This window comes from Phaethon aethereus (assembly GCF_964289735.1).
Source record: "Phaethon aethereus genome assembly, chromosome: 1".
Classification (NCBI taxonomy): domain Eukaryota; kingdom Metazoa; phylum Chordata; class Aves; order Phaethontiformes; family Phaethontidae; genus Phaethon; species Phaethon aethereus.
The window spans coordinates 199,552,514-199,576,076 of NC_138575.1; the positions used below are offsets into that span (position 1 = coordinate 199,552,514).

At 43.0% G+C, this 23,563-nt stretch overlaps 1 protein-coding gene across 1 annotated transcript; it reads right to left on the reverse strand.

Annotated features, from left to right (window-relative positions):
- Position 1: 1 nt before the first annotated feature.
- POLR1D (RNA polymerase I and III subunit D) lies at positions 2–19,272 on the reverse strand (the record flags this gene model as incomplete). Its single annotated transcript, XM_082014769.1, has 3 exons — positions 2–401; positions 8,269–8,343; positions 19,247–19,272. 3 exons carry the CDS (start codon positions 19,270–19,272, stop codon positions 116–118), a joined length of 387 nt encoding a protein of 128 aa, XP_081870895.1. The 3' UTR covers positions 2–115.
- Between the last annotated feature and the right edge of the window lie 4,291 nt (positions 19,273–23,563).

The following is a 23,563-nucleotide window of genomic DNA, read 5'->3' on the forward strand; positions in this document are numbered from 1 at the left end:
AACTCATTCAAAATTCAATTTTGAACAGCATCTTTTCCTGAAAAACTGAGACACCCCTGCAGTCCAACACTTAGTGACATTCCTGGCTTGTAACAACATATATTCATCACTCTCCTCATCGTTTGCTTGATCGCTTTTCATGCTTGTCCTTTGTGTGCGGGTTCCTGTTTTGGTGTCTCGGAGGAGAGTAGCTGACTCTCCTTCTGGACTGAAAGCTGGGTGTGTATGGGTGAATTCTGTGTTTCTTTGGTTTTTCTTCTTTCCTGCTTTTGTTTGGCTCAGGCTCCTTACTGTCTTCCTTTTGCTCACGTTCTTGGTCTTGTTCTTTTTGAGATGGTAACGTGTTTTTGATGGTATTAATAAGAAATCTTTTATTTGTACCCGCAAGAGGACATTTCAACCTGTAAAGACATTTAAAAGTGATCAAAAGTCAAGACAAAAACATGCCAAAACAAGTCTGAGATTTTAACTGCAATAATTTTAAGACAGGTTTGTGCTTTTGGCTTTCCTTGCATGCCACCTAGTGTAAACTCTCAGTACAGAAAGATATGCTCAAGCTTGTCTCCATTCTCCTTTTATCTTACACTTTATAGGATGAAAATTATTTTACTTCAATGCAGTGAAAATCCACATGATTTTCACATGGTAGTGTGTGCAGGGGGAAGCAGAGAATGACAATATATGTTAAGGTTGATGGTGCTTAACTTTGGTATTCAGAAATCAACTATTTAATAACATACTCTAAGTCAAATTGGAATGGTTTACAAGACCAAGTTTACCTACTAAAGTCAGTATTATTTAACGAGCTGAGATACTTAGAAAGTATAAGATACACTTGCTTGAAGAACCCAAACAGCTGTAGGTAATAAAGCAGACACAAGGCAGACTGATTTTAATTTGTATTTGGCAACCACCAAACAAAATATTTAATTTCTTTTTTTAAACAGGAAGGATACTTATCCAACTCTTTTCCATTGTTTCTAACTTTCTCCTCTTGCAGCTTAACACTTTTGCTCATAATTTATAAGCTAGTTTTAGTAAACCAGTACTCTACATTTTATTTATCTTGTTGGTATCAGCTGTATGATATTTATTCCCAATTTATGTTTTCTTAAAAAATAGAATGAGAAAAAACCAAGTTTGAATATATTCCTGCAGTAAGCAGAAATCACTCTGAAAAGTAATAGCCACTGTGGTGTTTGTCTTCACAACACTTTTGAGCCTGCATGCTAACAGAGAAGTTACAGGATCACTGTAAAAAGCAGCGCTCTTGGAGATCACAGTGCCACTTACTGAATCAACTATGGAGTCAATGAATCCTACCATCACAACATGAAGATCATCTATTCTACTTGAATGTTTTGTGCAAGTGTATAAACTACACCCTGACCATTTAAAAACCTTTGACATCTCTGAATAATTAGAGGTATCAGAACAACAAGAAGATTTTAACAAAGAACATGTCTGTTTATTTAGCATACTTCATGACTTCTAACTGGACATGGCATTTACCATGGTGTTTGCTTCAGGTCTGCCTACTAAACATCACTGGTAATTATTCTTGTTCTAAATCCTCTAAGAACTTACCAGTCGTTTTAGAATTATACATTAAACAGCCACACTGTTTTACTTCTGCTAGGTATGTCTTGACACATCTCTACAGCACAGCTAGCTTTAGAGTTTTCTAAACTTTCTGCATATAAATCTACACTGTTTTGCTCAAATCCTGGTCGAAAAAAATTTTTTTTTCCAAAGTCTAGATCTGTATCTGGTATAGCTAATACAAGGCTAACATATGTCAGTAGAATAGGGTTTCTACTTCAAGCTACATCAGCTATGAATGTGGTGCTGAACATGCCATAGCACAGGTTACAGTCAAGACATAGCACAAAATAGCAACATTTAAGTCCTCTGCATGTCTTATGCTAGCATTAAACTGTTGTACCTCAACATTTCCTACCAAGGAGGGCAGCTTTCTCCAGGCTGTATCCAGGCAAAAGCTATTTCACATCTGCCTCCTTCCTTTTGTTTTTTCTTAAGAGCTAATGCATCGATTAAGCACTAATATATATAGCACCAGAATGAGACAATGTGCCCTAAATAAATTCACCTTGCTGAGGTATTTATTTCTTTTTGGCACTATGTGTGCTGCCTGAGCCTGGGAATGAAAACTGATGACAAATGCAGGGCTTCAGAGTCAGCTAAGAGATGCCATTAGTTCACCATCATACAGTGATAAAAGTGAGCCACCAGGCTTTCAGGGAACTGCAGTAAGTTATGGCGTTGAACAAAAACATCAGTCCTTCGCTTTACTAACCTCAGACTTCAACAAAGCAAATTCTGCCTTTACGTCTTAAAGGAAATTAGATGTATGGCACATGTTATATTGCACATGCACACACACAAGCCCATAATGTTTATATATATCCATGGTATATATGGAGCTGTGAAGATTCAAAGTGAACTGTGTTAATCCACTGATATCTTTGAGAGCATTTCTAATGGTGAGAAAATTGTAGAATACTTCTACAGTTGAACTCCCTGAAGACTTTGTCTTTGGCTTGCTATAGGTCTGACCCCACAATGCTCAATTCAATGACAGCTTTGCCCTCAATGTAAGTTCTGAAGGGCTGGGAGGCAAGCTCAGCCTATGCAAGGTGGAATGCAATACTGCTGGGTGGTGAACAGTGCCACAGAAAAGATTTTAAAAGCTTCTCTTAAAAAAAGACATGTTAAAAGAACATTAAAGCTCCAAACTGAAGCGTGCCTGAAGCAGGGCTGCAGGTGTGACCAAAGCAAGCATGCAACCTGCAATTCAAGAGCAGTCTTGTCTACAAAACGGACTCCAGTTCTGTAGCAACGTGTTCACTCAAAGTAAGGGTTCACTTTTTGCTTTGCATGCTCCAGTAAGCTAAACCAAGCTATCCTGATGCACAGAACCTCTCCTCCCTCCACATATAAGTCCTCCACACGCCAAAATCTCTCCACTATGCAATGACGAAGTGTCAACATTGCCTTTTGAGCAAGAAAAAAAATCCATTACTGCAAACACAGGTAAAATCTTAACTCTACTTTTGATGTTTTAAGCCAACTTCTGTGCAATAACACAGAACTTCCAGCCAATACCTGTCATCAAGTGTAGCTGTGCAGTTCATCACAGAAGTGTACAATACAACTTCTTATCAGTAAAACATGTGGACACCATTTAAGACACAAGAGTACAGTGCCATGTGCCACAGTCTTTTCTCTGCTGGGTAACTTGATGTTATCTAACAGGCTTGGCACAGTCAGCCTCAGCATACAGCATAAATCAGATCTTTCCAGGAAACAGAGTTCGTTATGCATGAACTTCCAAACTGCCATGGAAAATACAGTACTCAACAGAAGAGTGACTGAAGGCAAAAAAAAAAACCCCCAAAAAAAGCTGCTAGAGGTTGTTTTGCCAAACCACCTAACCTAGGCTCTTGTCCTTTCAATAGGGGATCTCACAAAAGAGGATGCTTGGGAGGACACTGCGAGCTTTTAAATATGGTCTTTGCAGCTAGATACAGCTGGCAGGACTTTGGATGGGAATTTGTGCTCTGATCACAAGACTTTAACGTATTCAATTTGCAACCTCTGTCTGTACCCTGTTTCTCCTCCTCTTCACATTCAAATGAAAGAGACATAGCGGAATCAGATTGCAGTGTTTCTGCAGAGTCATGCAACACCCTTTCAAAGACAAGATGCAATACAACATTTTGCGGTTCCAGTGCTCTCAAACCCTTTGGCCTTATTTTGTATTCTGCAGTACTTCTAACAAATTTGGTATTGAACAGAAAGCTATCTACAGGAATGAAAGCAATTTTAGGATTGCTTTACAATAAATAGGGTTAAAAATAATTTAATGCTTCCAACATTTATCTTCTTTTTGCAAATTCATCTGCTTTTAGAATGCAGAGCTGAACAAACCATCCCAAAATATCCCGTTTTCCTTATTTTAGGTATTTTAGTAAGCAGAGAAGATTATGTTCAGTTCAGCCTTAGCTCACTTGCTACCAGTACCTTTGAAGATCAGACCTACACATTGGAAGGTGGGGGAAAAAAAAAAAAGCAGCAGCCTCTAGAACTTGTTCACACAGTAGCTTTTGTGGCATTTTAACTGCCTTTCTCAGTTAAGGCAGAACAACTCCTTAAAATGAGACCTAAACTCTACTGTTGTGAGAAGCTTATTGATTACGCACATAGGACTGACAAAACCACTTAAAGAAAGCTGAGCTTTTACCTTGATTTTACCTAGGCACACAATGGAAATCCCAGTATTTTACAGTTTTATTCCACCTGATGAATCAAGGATACATTTATCTAACAGTTTCAAATGTTCTTACACTATTTGTGCAGAACTTCCCATCCTGGATCCTGCTGGCCCTTTAAGTGTTAACTTTTGGACAGCTGCTCTGATGTCTTTTTTCATCTCAGAAGTTCCAGCATCACAGCAGCATCATTGAGATTTAGCCACAGATTCTGCTCTCTTTTGCTCAACGTTTCCAGGATTAAGACACCTTCAGAAAAGGATCCTCTCTTCCCCTGCTCTCACACATTTTCTTACTTGTGATTAGCTCCACTAATGCTTGAACTAGATACATCATCAGCAGGATCTACATCATTTGGTATTATAAAGACATAGGAAATCCCCAACAAGAATCACTATGGCCATAAAGTACATACAAAAGAGTACTGCAGGAGCTAGAAATACTGCAGTGCTGAGAACAAGAATCTTGAGGACATCCAAGGAACACATCAATACCCAAGAGACAATGAGAGATCTACAAATATCCAGTATTTCTGACAGTTGTTCCATGTCCAGAGAGTCTCAGATAATCTCCCTTCCTGCATAAGCTGTTGCCTGATATCACTGCCAACCTCCCCGTTTTGGACAAGCCTTTCTTCTACTAGCATCTAACCCCTACAGCACCTACCCATGTCATCTACAGCAAACTTGTAAGACAATGTAACATTGGCAAAACATTCCCAAACTGGAACAAATACTAGCAACGCTGTCCCGTCTTTCAAGGCTGAGTCTTTGTATCAGAGGCTATGGGCTAAAGGATGACCGCTTGGTACATTTTTTCTGTACCTGTCAGCTATGCTAGCTTGGATGCTTGCAACTTAGGCTCAAACAGCAGATCTCTATCTCACACCAGGACACAGCAAAAAGTTGTGTAGGGATGCTTGGGGAACATCTTCAAGCAGTGCCCCTGAGCTATGGAGAACTAATCACTCTGGATAGTAATGGAGCAGTGGCTTTAATTTGAAAGCAGTCCCAAAACCATGTTCAGAGGCTTGCTGGCTAAGGTTTTGCTGCAGTCAACACCCACCAGGAGACACTACTCCTTTGTAACAGTATGCACAATATAGTTCCCCGGGAATGCCACCTCCCCACACACCTCCCTTTAACCAATTCCTGTCAAATGCCACTGACTACAGAAAGGTATTTCCCAACAGCTGCTGAAGGTCAGCATAAACTGGAATCAGCGAAGTACGAGAAGTAGCAGCCTCTGCTTCTCCTTACCCAAAGATAGATGGCAGAACAAATCTTTTCTTCATAGGCCGAGTTGCTTCAACTATCCAGTGCCAATGCAGGACTGATGGCCTTACACTAGATGTCTCCAGGGTTTGTGCATCTCTTCTCCAGGACTCCTCTGACAAAGGGCTGAGGAAATCCCAGAAGTCCTCATGAAACACACCTGTAAGCATTTTGAGTTTGGCAAGGAAGGAAGGTTTTGTGTTTTACCTGTTAAGACTTTTCTTTTAGACAAGTTGGTGATGACCTTGTCTCTTTGCTTCTACCAGTTATGCTTTCCTGGATTTGGTCTACTAATACACATTTTCATGAACTAACTTTTCTGCTCATTGAATTTGATATCAGCAAAGCTCAGAGCAGCAGTTGTCTTCCTCTCCATAGTTTACAGTTGCAAGGTTACACATCAGTCCTAAATCTAATCTCTGAAGCCCTTCAGGATTTACCCCAACATCAGTTACATCTGATGACATTTTACTGGACTGTGATACTAAACTGACCACAGTTAAGTTTCCTTCCAAATATCATACAGGTTATCTCATCTCCCACATATATATGCAATACCTAGTTGCTGGGCCAGTTCAGAAGGACCAGAATAGCACTACCAGGCATGAAAAATATTAAAGGGAAGAGAGCAGCGGCAGCTTCCAGCTGCTGTTCTGTGTCTTGTGCTTGCAGAACTGGACACCAAAGACTTATTGGGAGTCTGCCTATGGGGGCTTCATATGTTCCTTATGGCTACACACCCACCAGCTGTACACTAGCCTATGCCAAACTCTATGGCAGCAGATTTGTGACAGATGGGATTACTACCAGTATCTCTAAGGATAGGGATAGCAGAGAGGGAAAAATCCCCGGAGAAGTGTCATATACAGAAAAATCATTTCTGAGTGCAGGACATCCTGAGCTGCAGACTGCCCAAAGCTGGGATAGTACCTTGAGGAAGCACAGCTACTTCACTGTACTTTTCTTCCTCCATTTCCTAGGCACTGGCTATCGGCCACTGATGGAGACAGGGTACTGCAGAGATGGAGACTTTTTTTGACCCCAGTATAGCTATTCTTATGTTCTTCTGCTGTTGAAAAGGATCCTTACTTCAACAGTCTCAGTTCAGGATATCACCATGCCAACCCCTATGTCAACAGTCTTCCTCTGCCTGAAGCCTTCTTGACGATCCTCTTCTCCCCCTACACCTTTAACACAACCCTGACCCAACCAGTCACTATTACACTCTAGTGGAATCTGCAGCTGTTCTGAAGAATAGGCCACCCTTGGCTACCCCCTCCTCCGGCAGGTCTTGAGCATCAGGCATTGGCAAACTGCATGTTACTCCAAGCTGATCGTCAGTCAGCTGAGCAGGACCCCTACTCTTTTACAGACAAGGAATAAGAGACAGCTGGAGCCAGGAGCAGAAGCCCATCCACACTCCTGGCACGTATTCTAGACTGCACAAGTGGCAGCAAAGTTGCACAGGGACAATTAGTTATCTCCCAACAGAAATGTTTAGTCTCCGCAGCTGGAATTAACTTGCAAATTCACTGTAACTGGATGCACGCAACACTTCACGGTGCTAATGATCTGCACTGGTTTACCTGGCCATTTGGCAAGGCTGACAGGGTAAAAGCATGCTGTATCAGTATAGCTATAACCACTCTAGGGGATTAAATCAATTTAACTATTTTAACATATAGGGTATAAACTGCATCCCTAGCAGAAATACTGGGTAAAAATACAAAAACCCCACAACTTGTTTAGAAAATATAAAGGATTAACTTTTTTTCAGCAAGACACTAATTTGATCTCTTCAGAGCTACTAAAACAAACATAGTCAAGAAATCAGCTGAGAACTTCATTAACAGCACAAGCTTATATTTTACTACTGTTGGTGCCAAACCCTATATACAAATGAGTTTAACACAGCCAACTGGTGCACTACCTGTGTGAACATCCCTATATCTGATAGCTTCTTATCAAAGTCATACACATTATTTTAAGATGAATGACTCTTCTCAGCATGTTATCACTTCTTTAATTACAATTACATGCATTACATGATAATCTAGCTGTAAAAACTGAAATACTGCATTGAAGAATTAATGCTGTATTTCACTTAAGATTTAAATACCGTGAATCTTTTCCCACTTGCTATACAAATTAGCCTTTTTTTTTTTTTAGTATTAAAAAATACCTCCTTCCAAAATTGTATTATACTTTGAGTTAATTTTTGGCAGCAATTTACACATGGGTTCTGTACTAGAGGATCATTTATTATTTTTATTGTTTTAAGGGTTTAGTTTTTTTTGTCTGGCTATTAATTCTTTTAACTTAAAAGAGAATCTAACCCAGTAACATGTGGCCAGTATGTAAGTACATGCACACTGAAGCTACCCAGTATTTTAGAGTCATGAGGTTCCAATCCAAACTTTGCAATTCCATCTATTATAAGGAAATACTATTACAGAAGCTACCCCAATTTTCCTATTGCTTTGACTTCAACACATTCAGTCAAGCAATTTCATGCAGGCAGAATTTACTTCAACTTCCTTCTTATCTTGACTCAAATTTTTGCCCAGACAAATTAATACCTAGATGAAGACAAATTATTTAAACATGAAGTAAATGAAAAGGTAGAGACTTCTGTCACACATTAAATGTAAAATCTATTTGGGCATCAGTCATAGCATTCATTTCCGCTTGGCACAACTTACCAACCCATAGCTCCCATTGTTTCAGCTCTGGTTCTCCCACGTTTTGCCTCTTTAAGTAACTCTTCCACAGCCTTCCTAAATATAAGGAAAAGAAAAACGTTACCGCTTGCGGAACACAAGAACTTGCCACTTTATGTGCTTATGCAAATAAAGTGGAGAGCTTCTTCACTGCAATGGACTAAGCAATAAAGAGGCTACGAAAATCACCTTGACTTTCATTTAATCTTGGTGCATAGAAATCTGAATTATCTCAATAAGAAACATTTTAACATATTAAAAGCAATTAAAGCTGTTGCAAATACAACAGCTGCAATACTAATCGAAGAGTAGAAGTAAAATGTGCAAAACTGGTGTACTACACTGAAAAGCACAGTCCCTGCTGCTTCACCTTGGGAATGCTCTTCCTGGCTGTTGCTTCACTTAGGTTCTTCCTGAAGTCTTTTAACCACAGCAGACCTATTTTGAGCAGTTAAACAGCACCAGTAAAATAGCAAGCAGTCAGATGACAGTAAAATCACTGCCACTACCAGCTGTCAAACTGCACTAGCTTTGTGTAACAGTGGAAGAAAAGAGCTCATCTTTGTGACTTGGATCCACCACCATCCAAAATGGCCAACCTTTACATTACCAGCATCTTCTAGAACAAACTGGAGAGACTAACACTAAAGCAATTAAATAAATAATAAAAAAAAAGTCACAGAAAAAGTCATTGGAGAGTGTAAATTATGCAAATTGTAGATAACTCCTGCACTGTCAGTCTTTCAATTCTCTTTACAAATGAATTTCAATCTCAAATAAAACTTAAGTAACTGCTCTACCGTACGTGGTTGAAGTTAATGGGAAAACAAATGAACAGCTAATATGAGCCATTTATTATATAAATTGAATGCATAAACTAATGATTTGGTTAGTTAGCTGTAAGCAATCATGTGTGTCAACCAAAAATAACTGCAAGACAGAAAAGGAAAGCTATGCACCTGGCCATAATACCGAGTATATGAAGCTAAGCATTAACAACACTGACATGGGTGACACTGAAGGCTTGAGGAACTGAAGGTAGGTGGTAATGAAGAAGGTATTTATTGTTTAGTTATCCCAGCTATGATCTGCCAGTATAGCTGCTGGTGTTTGGACTACGTGAGCAACACAATCGTCACCGTGACAGTACAAATGTGTGTGTAGACTATGCAAAAAAGGTAACTGCCAACAGACTTCAGCTCAAACTTTAAGGAAGCCGTGTCCCATCATGTTGTTATGGTATTATCGGCATAGCAGGATTTTGCTGCTTTGCCATAGATTAAAAAAAGCCCAAGTACCAAGTTTGTTGTCAAGCCAAAGTTGAGACAAGAGAAGTCAAAAGTCATCATCTAATAGCAGAAGCAGATCTGAGAAGAAAAGCAAGCAATTTATATGGCAGTTCCATGTGAAGGTCTAACAAGTTAATGCTGGGCTCTAAATATCTATTTGTTTATTACTATTTGGGTTATTAAAGTCTAGATGGAAAACACAAGAGGTCTTAGCTTTAAATGCATACACTGCATGTGCATAACAGGGAATGAAAATAAGTAGTACAGAATCTTCTTCAGTAGCTAATGAGAAAATGTTATGCAGTTACACAGCAGCCTACATCTGTCCATCTAGAACTAACCTTCTTCAGTTTGTTATGGTCTTAATATAAGCCTGTACTGGTTCCCTTCACATTTGTAATTATGGATTCATTCATTCATTAGGGTAGGCTGGTGACATTTTATAAACACAGACACACTTTTTCTTCTGTCTGTACTGCTTTTGGGCATGCTTTGGTTTTCCCTGGCAACAGAATACAAATCGGTGCTAAATTAGTGCAAGTGTAATGTAGACCGAAGTGTAGCTGCTCTTTCTACAGTTACTCTGCAGTTCTGCTTGAATATAGTTTTCATATTTTACACTTAAAACCAGCTATCACAGAACTATTTCCTCACTTTATAGTAATTTCCAGCAAGCAATACTTTAGCGAAAGACTCCTAACAAGCCTCCAGAACCAGTCACAAGTTCTTAAAAAAAAAATGACTAATCCTTGATCAACTTACAGATACATATTCCTTTGTTGCAAAGGGAAACCATTTCATCCAGCAAAAGCTGAGATCTGTGCCAGACAGACATGCAAATACTCCCAGGTCATAACCTTTTCCTTTGAGAGTCTGCATTTGAAGGGCTTTGCAAAGGAAACTGTCCAAGACTTCCACAGAAACAACAGTAGAGAAATACACCAAAAATTGTAGTATTACTTATCTGTGCACTAGTCTGTTAATGGCACATTGGTTTAAGGTTCCTCACAGAAGTCCTTCTCTCATATAAGGTTATTACTATAATCTCAGCAGCTGGGCTTGGGGTACTTCAAATCCTTTTTTAAGTATACACCTGATGGCGAGGACATGGTCATATCACAGGCATTCATGGAAACCGAATATCTGCCCAGGTAAGCTGTTACTTGTTTGAGTTACCTACACCTAGATGGTAAGTACAGTGTCAGCAACCTCACCAGCTACTGCTGCCTTCCCAGGTAGGAGCAGTAGGGTGTGTGGGACAGCGACTCACCATGAGCAAAAAGGGTAAGAAACACAGGCTCTATTACTAGCACATGGGAGATGTTGCCTACACAGGTCTCCATGAAATTACGTCAAAATTTATTTTTCCTCCAGACCCCGAATTTGCTAACTGAGCTATTATAGCGATGACAGCAGGAACTCATGGACTTTATAAAAGCTTGTCCTGAGCCTTCAAACAGCAATGTCAGATGGAAGGGAGGAAGGAGTGGGGGGAAAAAGCGTCTGACTGACAGTTGCTAAACTTAGTGATTCGTTTTGAGAAACCCGACTAGGAGGCACATTAAAAGCCACTATATGCCATTATTTTATAATTAAAATCATAAACCAAAGTATTCGAGCTACAAAGCACTAATAAAACACACACATACTTTAAACACCTACAACTCAGTTTTAGGGGAAACACCTCAATAAATTAATAAGGTGACACCAATTATATTAATTTAGGCAGGAATTATAAGCCATTAAGTATTTGAGACACTTTTTTGTGTGTGTGTGTGTGTGTGTGTGTGTGTTCTGGTTATATCAAAGATCAGACTGACTTGGCATCCAACTTAGTAGCCTTATAAGTTGACATCTTCCTTTCTTATCCAACATTGCTTCCTATATTGGTCTGTCAATACCACTCTTATTCACTGGACCTTTACAAAGCCTTTTCAACCTCCACAGAGAAATGAAAAAATGCTCAGATCCTCTTTGAAATAATGTGTTTCCACTCACTGAACTTATACTCTCTATGCAAGTAAGCCAAAAGCTTAAAAGCTATGCAAACAAGGTTTTTACATTTGCTTTTAGAGGCCTTTTGGGACTCTACATTCTTCACTCTCTTCATTTTTACAGCTTGGTTACAATACAAACCTTCCTGTGGCTGTTAGCTTCAGCTTCAAGAGCAGCAGCATGAGCAAAGGGAACACAGCACACAACTTTCACATGAGAACCACCCAAACACTGGGGGACTGATGGGAGGGAGAATTAGGGACAGGGGCACATTTGGGAACACTGTCATCATTCTGGCACCTTTTATAGCAAGCACCACTTCAAACTTGCTGTGGCAATCCTTTTTGAGCAATGAAACTTAGCTGCAGAATTACAGTAACATGAAGGTATGAGCAGTGATGTTTTGATCCTCAAGAGTATGGTCCAAGATGTATTTACATTTCTGAGGAATTAGACTTTTTCCTCTATGTTCAAAGGCTACAGGCAAAGCTCCCGTTGCATCAATCCTAACAACTCGCATCACGAATGCATGTGCCCAAAGAATGGGAGAATGTTAAAGGCTCCAATGTCAGGCAAAACTAGAGCTACTTTCTGTTCCTTCCTCAGGGAAAGAGCTTCATCATTTTTTCTGAAAGATCAAATAGATAGACTAAAAAATGAATAATTGGTAATAAAGAGGTATGTCTGATACAGTGAAATGAAAACACCATGTCATTACAGATACCACCCAATGTTTGTAATTATAGACTACTCTGTTAGAAGGCATATCATGTCAGGTCTGACAGCCAAGAGGGCAGGCAGCCACGGCTCCATGACCAGGTCGAATCAGTAGCAAGGCTGAAAATCTACTCCCAGAAGGCACACGCACACACCACACGTATCTACCACTGGCCACACTGATCACAGACAGACACACAGAGTGTTCACACCAACAGCCTCATCCTGCTCTTCTCTCTGGCCAGTGTAAGAGTCCTAGAATCATAGAATTGTTGCATCGGAAAGGACCTTTAAAGATCATCTAGTCCAATCCCCTGCAATGAGCAGGGACATCTTCAACTAGATCAGGTTGCTCAGAGCCTCTAAATAGCCTCAGAGAATAGAGGAGTAGACAGGAATAACTAAAAATGAATTAGTGACTGTAACCAGTGAGGCCACAGATGTTTAAGGAAATAGTAGAAAATGAAAGTACACAAGAAACAATATTAAGCTTGCTCTGTTTGGGGGGACAGGTCAAACATCAGCATTGAAGTATGCTATTTTTTTCCAAAAATGTGGGCCAAAATTTTTCTTTTCTCCCCCAGAGGCTTCAGCCCAACTCCACTGCTGGTCACACAGAGCTGGCTGGGACTCCCTGGTCCCCCAGTACCCAACCTCACTGCAGTCTTGCCCACAGAGACACACAAGCACACAGACATCTTGCCCCTGGAGAACCCCTGACCCTACAGTCTCTCCAGCAGCTGACCAGGACTCCCCACTGCCTCCAACAGCTAGCTCCGTCTTGCTCTTAAGAGATATATGCTCACCTCCCAGCTCTCACCTTATTCACCTACTCACCAGCTGATCCAGCTTGATCTTCACTAGCAGCCACATGATCCCTCACACACCTACTCTTTTCTCCAGTACTGCAGCACAGATAAATAGGTCCAAATCCCACTGCAGTGGCTGACACTTGATTTTACTCACTCTATGAAGTGTTCCCAGTTGCTGGCACCCAGCCTTTCAGCCCAGGGTCCCAGCCCAACTGCTGGCATCCAGACCTGCACTTGTTTCAGTTGCTGGCACCATAGACACACAGTCCCTCCGACATATGGTTTGACTCTAGTTGCTAGCACCGAGATGTACACCCTCTCTGCTCAGAGTCCCTCACCCAAGAGTTAGGAAGGAATTTAACAGGAAGACAGGACAGACTGTGCTGATCAGGTGCAGGGCATGGCCAGACCAGTGTACACACCAGCAGCCTATTCACACATGACCAGATATTTTTATCCTTTTATTCCTCCATTTTCACACTCTTGCTTCTCCCCCTATCATCTGAACCTACCCCTTTGCCTGCCTTTGGTTCCTCCCCTACACATCCCATAATACGCCTTATGCAATCTCAAAATGCTCTTTCTCTTCCATTCCATAATGTGCCTCACACCCCTACGCAGCAACACCCTTAAGTCCCAAAGATGCTCCAGCATTGACTCATCTTGATGGGTGTCAGGCCTGGAGGCCAAGGCTGTCCCCTGGGCCCAGCCCTGGGAGGGGCCCAGAGAAGATGTTCATTCCACTGAGTCCTTACTGTGCATTCCCACCTGCCACTGTACCCCTGTGCTCCTCTGGGCTCATGGAGATGGACCTCTGATGGGCTGGTGGCTCCTGGGATGGATGGGCCTGGGAGAAGCCAGGGCTGGGCACTATTTGGGCTCCCCTAACCACTATGGTCTCTCTTTAGTCCTGTGTGGGTGTGCCCAGGAGCTTTTGGCACGTAACCTAACAAACTCTGCCATCTCCACCCATGCCATTATTTCATTAAAGATCCCTATGAGAACTCTAAAGAAAATTTATCTACTGGAATTGCTTCACAGCATGCAATTGGCTACAAAAGTGCACAGACCTGGAGGAGGGCAGCACTCATATTCAACATTTCCCAGAGTCAGAGAAGGGACATCTTTCTCAAACACATCTTCACAAAAGACCTTCAGAGCATTCCTAACTGCTCGCAGTCTATACCACTACTATTCAAACTCAAAGGCCAGGCTGCTCAGCTACTGCAATTCCCAAAATCACACTTAAACCTACCTCTTGAGGCACTCTAGGTCCTGACAGCAAGCTGCAAGCCCAAGAAAAAAAATTATCAGGTTTTATTACCAATTTTCTCAAAGTAATTCTATGCTGACTATACAACTTATTTTTAACCATGCATGGGACTGGAAATAGAAGTGGATGTTGGTATACTGATTACATCTGAACAATTAATATAAAGACCTTCAGTCAAGTAAAGGACTGAAGATACTGCCTTCTACAATAAAGGAACAGTAGTGAAGGCCAGCATTAATTATACTCATTTGAGCTGGTTTGTCCTATCTGCTCACATTTACTAAGAAAAATGATGAAAAGGAATGTCAAGAATAAAGCCTAAGCCACAACATTACGAGCAAGAACGAAAAAAAGGCACAAATATGCCACAAACTTCGTAACATTTGTTCAAAGGCAAAGACACCCCACCATCAGGTATGTGGATGCTCTCATTCTTTGTCGATCAGGTTTTGTACTTATTTAAATATTCTATTTGTCAGTCCCATGAGTGCTATTTGCAGCACATTTCTGTGTTGGTATTCTCATCAGCTTCAGTAGTGAACATACCACTCCATCTCAAACACCGATTTTAGCTTGCAGACCATTTTTTTTGCCATGAATATGGGAAAGAATGGCATACTGAATGCTGACATTTTAACTGTTAAAAAACAATAGTAAGAACTATCAATTAATTTCTCCAAGGCACAAAACTTACTTGTTAAGAAGAGTAACTGAGATGGCTGTGCAGCAAAAACATTAGACTATTGATTCTCAACTCAACTACAGGCCTCTTGTTACAGAATTACAGCACTCCTTGTGATTCAGGGCAGCATCTCTTTAGGAAATACTTAATTCCAAGTAAATGATGCTCCAAACAAGCTTGGTAGGCACTTCTAATAAGGTATAGGATCCATGGCTGTGAAATATTTATGGCTCTTAAAAGACAGAATGGATTATGGAAGGATCTGGACCCAGAGTATAACAAAGCCACTTCCTTTATATTCGCAGAGAAATAACTTATTTTCTGTGCTTCAAATACACAAAACAACCATAACGACAATTTAAGGAGATTTTTTTTTTTTTAGATAAGGATGAAAATGGTGACCTCTGTAATATCCCAAAGGATATTTAGTTGAAATAAACTATGAAAACTACATACACATGCTTGCAGGGGAACAAACTAAACAGTTCCTAGTTGCTGATTTATAACCTTTTTTCCCTACTCATTCTTGAGTCATATCTTCACAATACCATTAATTATATGTTACAGAATTTAGCCTAGAATTTTCTTAGGATCACACTGTATCTCAAGATTCTGGGTCTTCACTGATGTACCAGCAAGCTCACAGGCAAAAATATCAGTTCTTACTTCCAAAAAAGTATTGGGTGAGATGGAGAGAGGAAATAATTCAGTAGAATGCCGCAAATATTACTATTTTACACACCTGTAGTATTTATAGCTTTTAGAGTTTTAAATCCAGAGTATGCAACAGTCACATGGTAACTTGTGAGTTAGTATTCAGCTTTTGTAGTGACTATTGCTTCCTATTAAAGTGAGGAAAACATCAAATGCAAGGTCAAGTGAGACTCAGACACAGTAAAACTGAAAAATAATAGCAGGAAAATGTGGCAGTAAGGACGAAAGAGAACAAGCAAGATGAAGAGACCTCTCCTTAGAGAATAACCAAAAAATATCAGGATGACTGACTTGTCGTAACAGTTTGGAATGCTGGGACACAAAATTTGCTTCACACCTGAAAACACATGCACAAAAGTAGTTACACTTCTTTTTCCCCCACGATAAATTAAATAAAACCCACACATACAAAAATCTTAAGCTGTTATTTAGGATTTGTGCATTGCAAGACAAGCCTGAATTCAGACAGACTGCTGAAAATATTCCACATAAACCCATTTTTAAACACGAAAAATCTACCTAAAATAGTTAACACTGTGGTAACAGAACAGAAACGCCATTACTTGTATGCTAAAGCCATATTACAGAGAGCCTAAAAATTAAACACCTCTAACTACCATCACTGTACTTCTCACAGGAGATCATGGTAAACAGGTCATTGAATATGAAACTAATGAGTAACATCTGTAAGTCAAAGGATAAAGAAAGGTCTGTATTAGACTCTTGAAGACTGTACATAAAAGCATATTTAGAGTAAGAAATACCCAAGTATGACATCTAAATGCATAGAGCATGAACTGAATTCAGGGTGCTACTAGCAAAGCCAGCAGCTATGAAAGCTGAAGGTATGAAAAAGTAACTAACAATAGGTGGATCCAGGACAGAAAGTGGTAATCATCAAGTACGCTATATTATACCTATAACATGTTCAGAGCTGATTAACTACATATGGAGGTGAATGGTAGCATGGATTGAAGACACCTCATGAAGTTCAACAAAGCCAAGTGCAAGGTCCTGCACATGGGTCAGGGCAATCCCAAGCACAAATACAAGTTGGGCAGAGAATGGATTGAGAGCAGCCCTGCTTGGAAGGACTTGGTGGGACTAGTAGATGAAAAGCTGGACATGAGCTGGAAATGTATGCTTGCAGCCCAGAAGGCCAACTGTATCCTGGGCTGCATCCAAAGCAGCGTGGCCAGCAGGTCACGGGAGGTGATTCTGCGTCTCCACTCCGCTCTGCTGAGACCCCAGCTGGAGTCCTGCATCCATCTCTGGAGCCCTCAGCACAGGAAAGACATGGACCTGTTGGAACGAGTCCAAAGGAGGGCCACAAAAATGATCCGAGGGATGGAACACCTCTCCTGTGAGGACAGGCTGAGAGAGTTGGGGTTGTTCATCCTGGAAAAGAGAGGCTCTGGGGAGACCTTACTGCAGCCTTTCAGTACCTGAAACGAGCCTACAAGAAAGTTGGAGAGGGACTTTTTACAAGAGCACGTAGTGATAGGAAAAGGGGTAATGGCTTTAAACTGAAAGAGGGTAAATTTAGATTAGCTATAAGGAAGAAATTCTTTACTATGAGGGTGATGAACCACTGGCACAGGTTGCCCAAAGAAGTTGTGGATGCTCCATCCCTGGAAGCGTTCAAGGCCAGGCTGGATGGGGCTTTGAGCAACCTGGTCTGGTAGAAGGTGTCCCTGCCCATGGCAGGCGGCTTGGAAATAGATGATCTTTAAGGTCCCTTCCCACCCAAACCGTTCTGTGATTCTGTAACACTGGACAGCTAAACCCTACCACATACCACTCAGTAAGTAATACTGAGTTTCATCTTCATTATCTACCATGCTGACATGGAAAAGGAGTATCAAATCCCAACTCAGATTGAAACTATGAGGCAGGATAAAACTTTGAATCAAGTTCTTAGGAGGGAGAGCATCAGGAGGAGACTGGAGCAGTCAGCTATAGCTGGTGAGTGAGCGGCTGTGCCCTGAACTCCCCAGAGGACCTTGAGTCCCCAGCACGGCAACAGGAGCCAGAAGACAGAGAGCATGGAAGAACAGTGACATGGTTTGAACTTGCTATGAATGAGAAAGGTTTAAGTTTGGAATGGCACTAGTAAAAATAACATTCATGCATATATAGAAAGAAGCTTTAATTATTAAACTAATGATCCAACCGCAGAAGTAGCTTACGAAGAATTAAAGGCCTCTTAGAAAGCATTATGCTCTCTAGCCCTTCCACCACCCCACTGCTATTGCTTTTGTCCCATTTAAAATACTTGCCAGATATAAGCAGAAACAACTTATGTTCTACAAGCACTCTCAGCCATAGTTTCTTTAAAGTTAAAGGAGAGAACCATGAGGAGAACAGTTCAGAAAGTTTCTGGTCATCACTGTAACAGTTTTTTTTAAACAGCCATAAAAAAAGTGCAGTTACTCACAAACAAGTTTGCAAAAAAAAAAAAAAAGAATTCCAATAATGATAGATAAGGTTATTACTGCAAAAATTTGTGATATAAACACCTAAAGTCTATTCTTAAAGAGAAAGTCAGAGACTTCAGAAAAAGACTGTGACTGAGTATCCAAATATAGAAATCTGCATTCAGATTTCTCAGTGCTTGGGAATGCTGAAACTCAGTATGCACATTAAGATGAACCCTCTCATCCCAAGGAAATGCAAAGTAGAAAGCAATTTCATTTTTTGACAAAATAACTGTCAAGCATTTTGTATTATTCCATACTGGGAACAGTGCAATTTTAACAATGAGTCAACTGGCACATCTCCAACACTGAAAATTGAAATTTGGAAGAACAGAAGTTTAGATTCACTTTTTTTTTTTCTTTAGTTTTACCAAGTACACCTAATCACCAAATTATAACTGATGAGAGATGTGCCACCTAACAGTTTTCAGTCTTGTTTCTAAATGGTACCAGCACCTGTCACAAGAAGAGTTGCTGGGTTTTGGCGGTCTTGGTTTTTTTTTTTTTTTAAGTAATGTTTTTTCCCATTTTGTAGGGAGATTTGACATCTTTCCTATTGCAACTCCCTCAGCGAGAGCTCCAAAGTTTGGTCCCGAAGAGGCAGCGCAAACCAGCTCCAGGCTGCGCTCCCCTCGGGGCGCACACTCCCCGCCGGCGGTGCTGGGCTCAGCCAGGCAGGGCTCAGGGACCTCCTCCCCTCCGCGGACCACCCGCCGCCTCCCGCCCCGAGAGCTCCAGCACAGCGCCGGGAGGGCCCGTCCCACGGCCGCAGCCGGCTCCGGAGCACACCGACGCGCAGCGCTAGGCCCCGGCCGCCCGCGCTAGGCCCTGGCCGCCCGCCCCGGCTCCGCTGACCCCCGGGGCCCGTCCCAGGCGACACCAGACCAACGCTGCCCGGGCCCTGAGTGGTAGGAGGCGACGCCGGGCCCTGTTCGGCGGAGAGGCCCTGCGGAGGCCGTGTGAGCTCCCGGGGCCGCTCAGCTGCCCCACCCACCACTCACCTCTCCAGCTCTGGGTCCTCCTCCATGGCGGCGCCCGCTCTCGCCCGCGGCGGCCCGGCTCCTCAGGCGAAGGCCGGCGCCATACCCCGCTAGCGGCTCGGCTCGGCTCGGCGCGGCGCGAGGCGGGGCGGCGGGGGCAGGCGCAGAGGACGGCGAGGACCCCGGCGGGGAGGAGCCGGGGCGGTGCCAGCCGGGCCGCCGCCACACCCCGCCGGGCACCTGCGGCCACCGGCGGCCGCGCCCCACCCCCCCCGGAAGGCAGAGCGGGGGTGACAGCCGGCCCGGTGGGCTCCTGCCGTAAACCCCCGCCACGGCGGCGGCAGGAGGGCTACGGGTTCCGTGCCGGGCGAAGAAGACGTGGGGTGGTCATCGCTCGCTCTCCCGTGGCTGAGCAGGGTCGGGCGGCAGTGGGCTCGGCGGCAGCGCCAGGGAGGAGGGAGTGGGGCTGCCACCTCCCATCAGCGGCAGGGCCCACCGGGATTTGCCCCCTGGCAAGGCCGCAGGGCTCGGGCGGGCGGGGACAGATCGCCAGGCCGGGCGCCGTGCGGGTCAGCTTCCTGTCCGGCCCCTCCTCCGCCCCGCCCGCCGCCCCCGGCTCCGCACTGCGATCAGGCGAGTGGCGGGGACACCCCGGCCCGGGGCTCCGCCGCGGCCCGCCCCGGCCCCGCTCCCATAGGCTGCGGCGCACCCGCCGCCCGGCCCCGCGCCCCGGGCTGCCGCCGGAGTGGCGGAGCGCGGCTGTCACTTGGGTCGCGCCGCTTGCCCGGGGCGGGGGGCGGAGGCGGGAGCACCGGCCCGGCCCGGCGGAGACGCGCTCCGCCGAGTGCTGCACGGAGTTTGGCTCCCGCCAGGCGAGCGGGCGGGCACAGCCGGCTCGGCTGAGGGGCGCGGCGGCGGCTGAGGAGAGAGCGGAGCCGGCGGCGGTGAGTAACTTCCCTGCCCCGCTGCGGCGCCGGGCGGCTCAGCCTCCCCTCAGCCGGCGGCGGTGGGAGGGGCGCCGGGCAGGTCGATGGCCGCACCCACCCCCCCAATCTGCCTCGGCAGCGGCGGCGCCCGGAGACTGCCCGCGGGCGCGGCGCGGCCGGGCCTGCTGCGGCCGCCGGGTTGGGCCACCCTGTAGGGGCAACAAGTCCGGGAGAGGGGCGGGGGCGGCCGCTGTGCGGGTCCCCCGCCCCGAAGTCCCGGCGGGAACGGCGCGACCCCGACCCCGGCCCGCCCTTTCCCGGTAGGAGAGGGGCTTCCTCCCGGCCGCTTCGGGAGACCGGGTGCTGCCGGAGGTGAGCGGGGGCTGCGCTTGGAGCCGCGGCGCGCCTCTGCGAAGCTGAGCTGTTGGCTCATGTGTTGGGGACCTGCTCCAAAGGTGGCCGGTTTTGGGATCACTAAATACACCTATGCTGCTCTCCTGTAGCTGTATTAAAAGAAGCTGCTGCCTGAAAAGGAGTCAAATTACTGCGTGCGGGGGAGGCAGAAGAACAGCTGCAAGCAAACCCCTGCTGCAGGAGCTGGTTTCAGGTTATGTGTTTTACAGCTGCGCCAGAGGAACTGGGGGCTCCATGTAAAATGTCTCTGAAGCTTATGTAGTTGGCAGCTCTTTCAAAATGTTAACTCTAGTCCTCAGTGCTCTGACCCAGGCTCTCCATTCCTTCCCGCCTCCCCGATTTGTTAGCTCTTATCACTGAAAATGTGGTTTAAAAACTTAAAACCTTGTGTCTTTTAAACTTTTACATAAGGCATACTTTGAAATGATCATTGCTCTTAACGGAGTATTAGTACTCGGTCAACTAATTGAGAGACCAATTGCTGGAGCTGTGGTAGTGACAAATTTGACAGTCCCTTGTGACTTTTCTTACCATGTTCCTAATGCATAGCGCTGATTGTTTACTTCTGTAGAAATCCACTATTAAGTACTTACGAGCTTCATTTAATTCCTTTTTTAATTACATGATATTGTGGGTTTATTTTTGTCTCTGTGAAAAGTAAAAAGTCTGTTTAGGGATTAGCTTTGGGGTACATTTGATAGTCTCTGGAAATAAATTTTGTATCATAAATGCATTTGAGCTTCTTTTCAAAAGAGAAACTGTTCTGAGCTAGGCTCTTTTTAAATAAACACTTTGAATTACTGATTTTTTTTCTCTCATTCCTCTACCCAATTCCTTTTGGCTTCACGATGCTTTATTCTAAGCTGCAATCCAGCAGCAGATCAAGGAGGCTTAGGAAGAAACATCAGATGGTTTCGGTTAGTGTCCCTACCACTTGGAAAATAAACATGTTAGTACCATATGCTGTCCTGACTTTATTAAAACAAATTACCTCAAAATGGAAACAAGGTATGTCAGCATACTTGCTAGAGCCATGAGACTTAATAGTGTCTTTTATCATTTACTCTTTTTTTTCTTTCTTAAACTATCATTTCACTGAGGGAAGAATCCTCTTTTCTGAACACAATGCTATATAAAGTGATGAATTCGAAGTTCAGCAAGCTGCAAAGAACACCATTGTGCCCAATTAAACTTCTGAAAATAAAAAAAGTATGTAATGTTATGTTTTAAAGTGCTTGTATTATTCCAATTCTAAAATCTCTGGATATTGGGAGCAGAAAAAAAGCGTAATTGTAACATGAGAGTTTTCAGGTCTGAATTTCTAACTGTATTGACCCTTAACTCTGCCTAGTATCTTCAGCAAGAGATAGCCCAGGGCCTTGGACTCATGTCTGAGATTTGCAAACACAGCATGATTTCCTAACACAGGACTTGAATCTTCTACTAAAAAAAAAAATTAAGCTGCATTTAGGGATGAAACTTTGTAAGAGGAATGTAACCTGGTGATTGCGTGGAAAAGTACTGGTCTCTTGAGACAGGTTAGGTTAGGTTAAAAAATAAGCTTACTGTCATGCATAATTACAAAAATGTTGGCTTTGACTTTGTAAGCCTTGGCATTAGTTTGGAGCCTGCTCTTGTGGAAGCACTGATGACGTTGGTGAAACTGTTTTTTTGCAAGGCTTTACCTGCACTGAACTGCCTGTCAGTCTCGATCTTGATATATATTTATGGGCCTGTTTTGCTAAAAAGCAGCAGAAGTTTGTTAGCTTCTAGTTAGAACTATCTAATGTGAACATACTTCAAAATATCCCTCTCTTTCTTCATCTCATTTTTCTGTAGTCTTGAAAAATGTCTTAATATAGTTGAAAGCAACTGTGAAAAAGTGATACCAACAATATCAAAGTGAAACGTGTAAGGATATGATGTGTAGTAGACATTTGATTAATATAAATTAATGTAATAAATAACAAGATGCTGCTTATTTAAAAAGCTATTAGATATTAAGAGCTGTAACTAAAGAAAACGGCGTTCATTCAGTGTTAAAATGCTCTCTGGTGTAAAAGGCGCCAGAGGAAAGCAGTTTCCTATTTGATACAGCAGTGGCTTGTCTCTGATATTTAAAAGTTCTTTGCTGATTCGGTTTGCAGAAGCAATTTTAACGTGACCCTGTTGACTTGCATACCGTGTAATTGCTTTATTAGGTCAATGGAGTTTGTTGTTTAGAAATTGTAGTGCCTTTCGAAGATGAAAATTCTTTTAAATATCAGTATTAAAGTATATAATTGTTGGGTCATGATGTCTACAGAGCAATATTAAGATAATAATGTTGCGGTGTATGCTTTCTGTTTTTATGGCCCCAATTCTGTAGAAGTTTGTGCTTTTTTATGTTTAATTTTAAATACCCAAGTATTTCTTTCGGAATTAGTGGACCTGTTCTTAGGCTTAATGTTAAGCCTGCATGTAAATGTTTTCAGGGTCAGGATTTATGTTCACGAAGTTCATGGGATAAACCTGTTGTGTTTTCATACTGACTATTCTGTATTCTGCATGAGCTAACGTAGGTAACTGACTTCTGCATTGGAACTGGGGGCTGGCTTGTCTACTGACACGTAAAGGGATGCTCCCAGCCCTGCTGCTGCGTTCCAGTGCTCTACCTGAGCTGACTTCCTCCTTGCAATGTGCTTTGCAGTATTACAGGCATCTCTTTTATTTCTAAAGTATTTTTACTGATACAAATGTGCATAGATGTCAGTCCTTAACATTCCTGTAGATGCTTGTTTCAATTGATGTTGGTTTTGCAAGTAATGCGGGGGCTGGAAGAGAAGGGGAGTCTCCTGCTGGGTCTCTCACACTGAGCTGTGCACTAGATTGTGAAAAGAAAAGCTTAAGTATGCAGTTGTCTGATATAAAATCGGGTAACTTGTGAACATGCAGGATTTTCAGTTGTTTTGTATTTCTGTGATTTTTCTGTTCAATTAGCGGGAGCTATTTAAAAAAT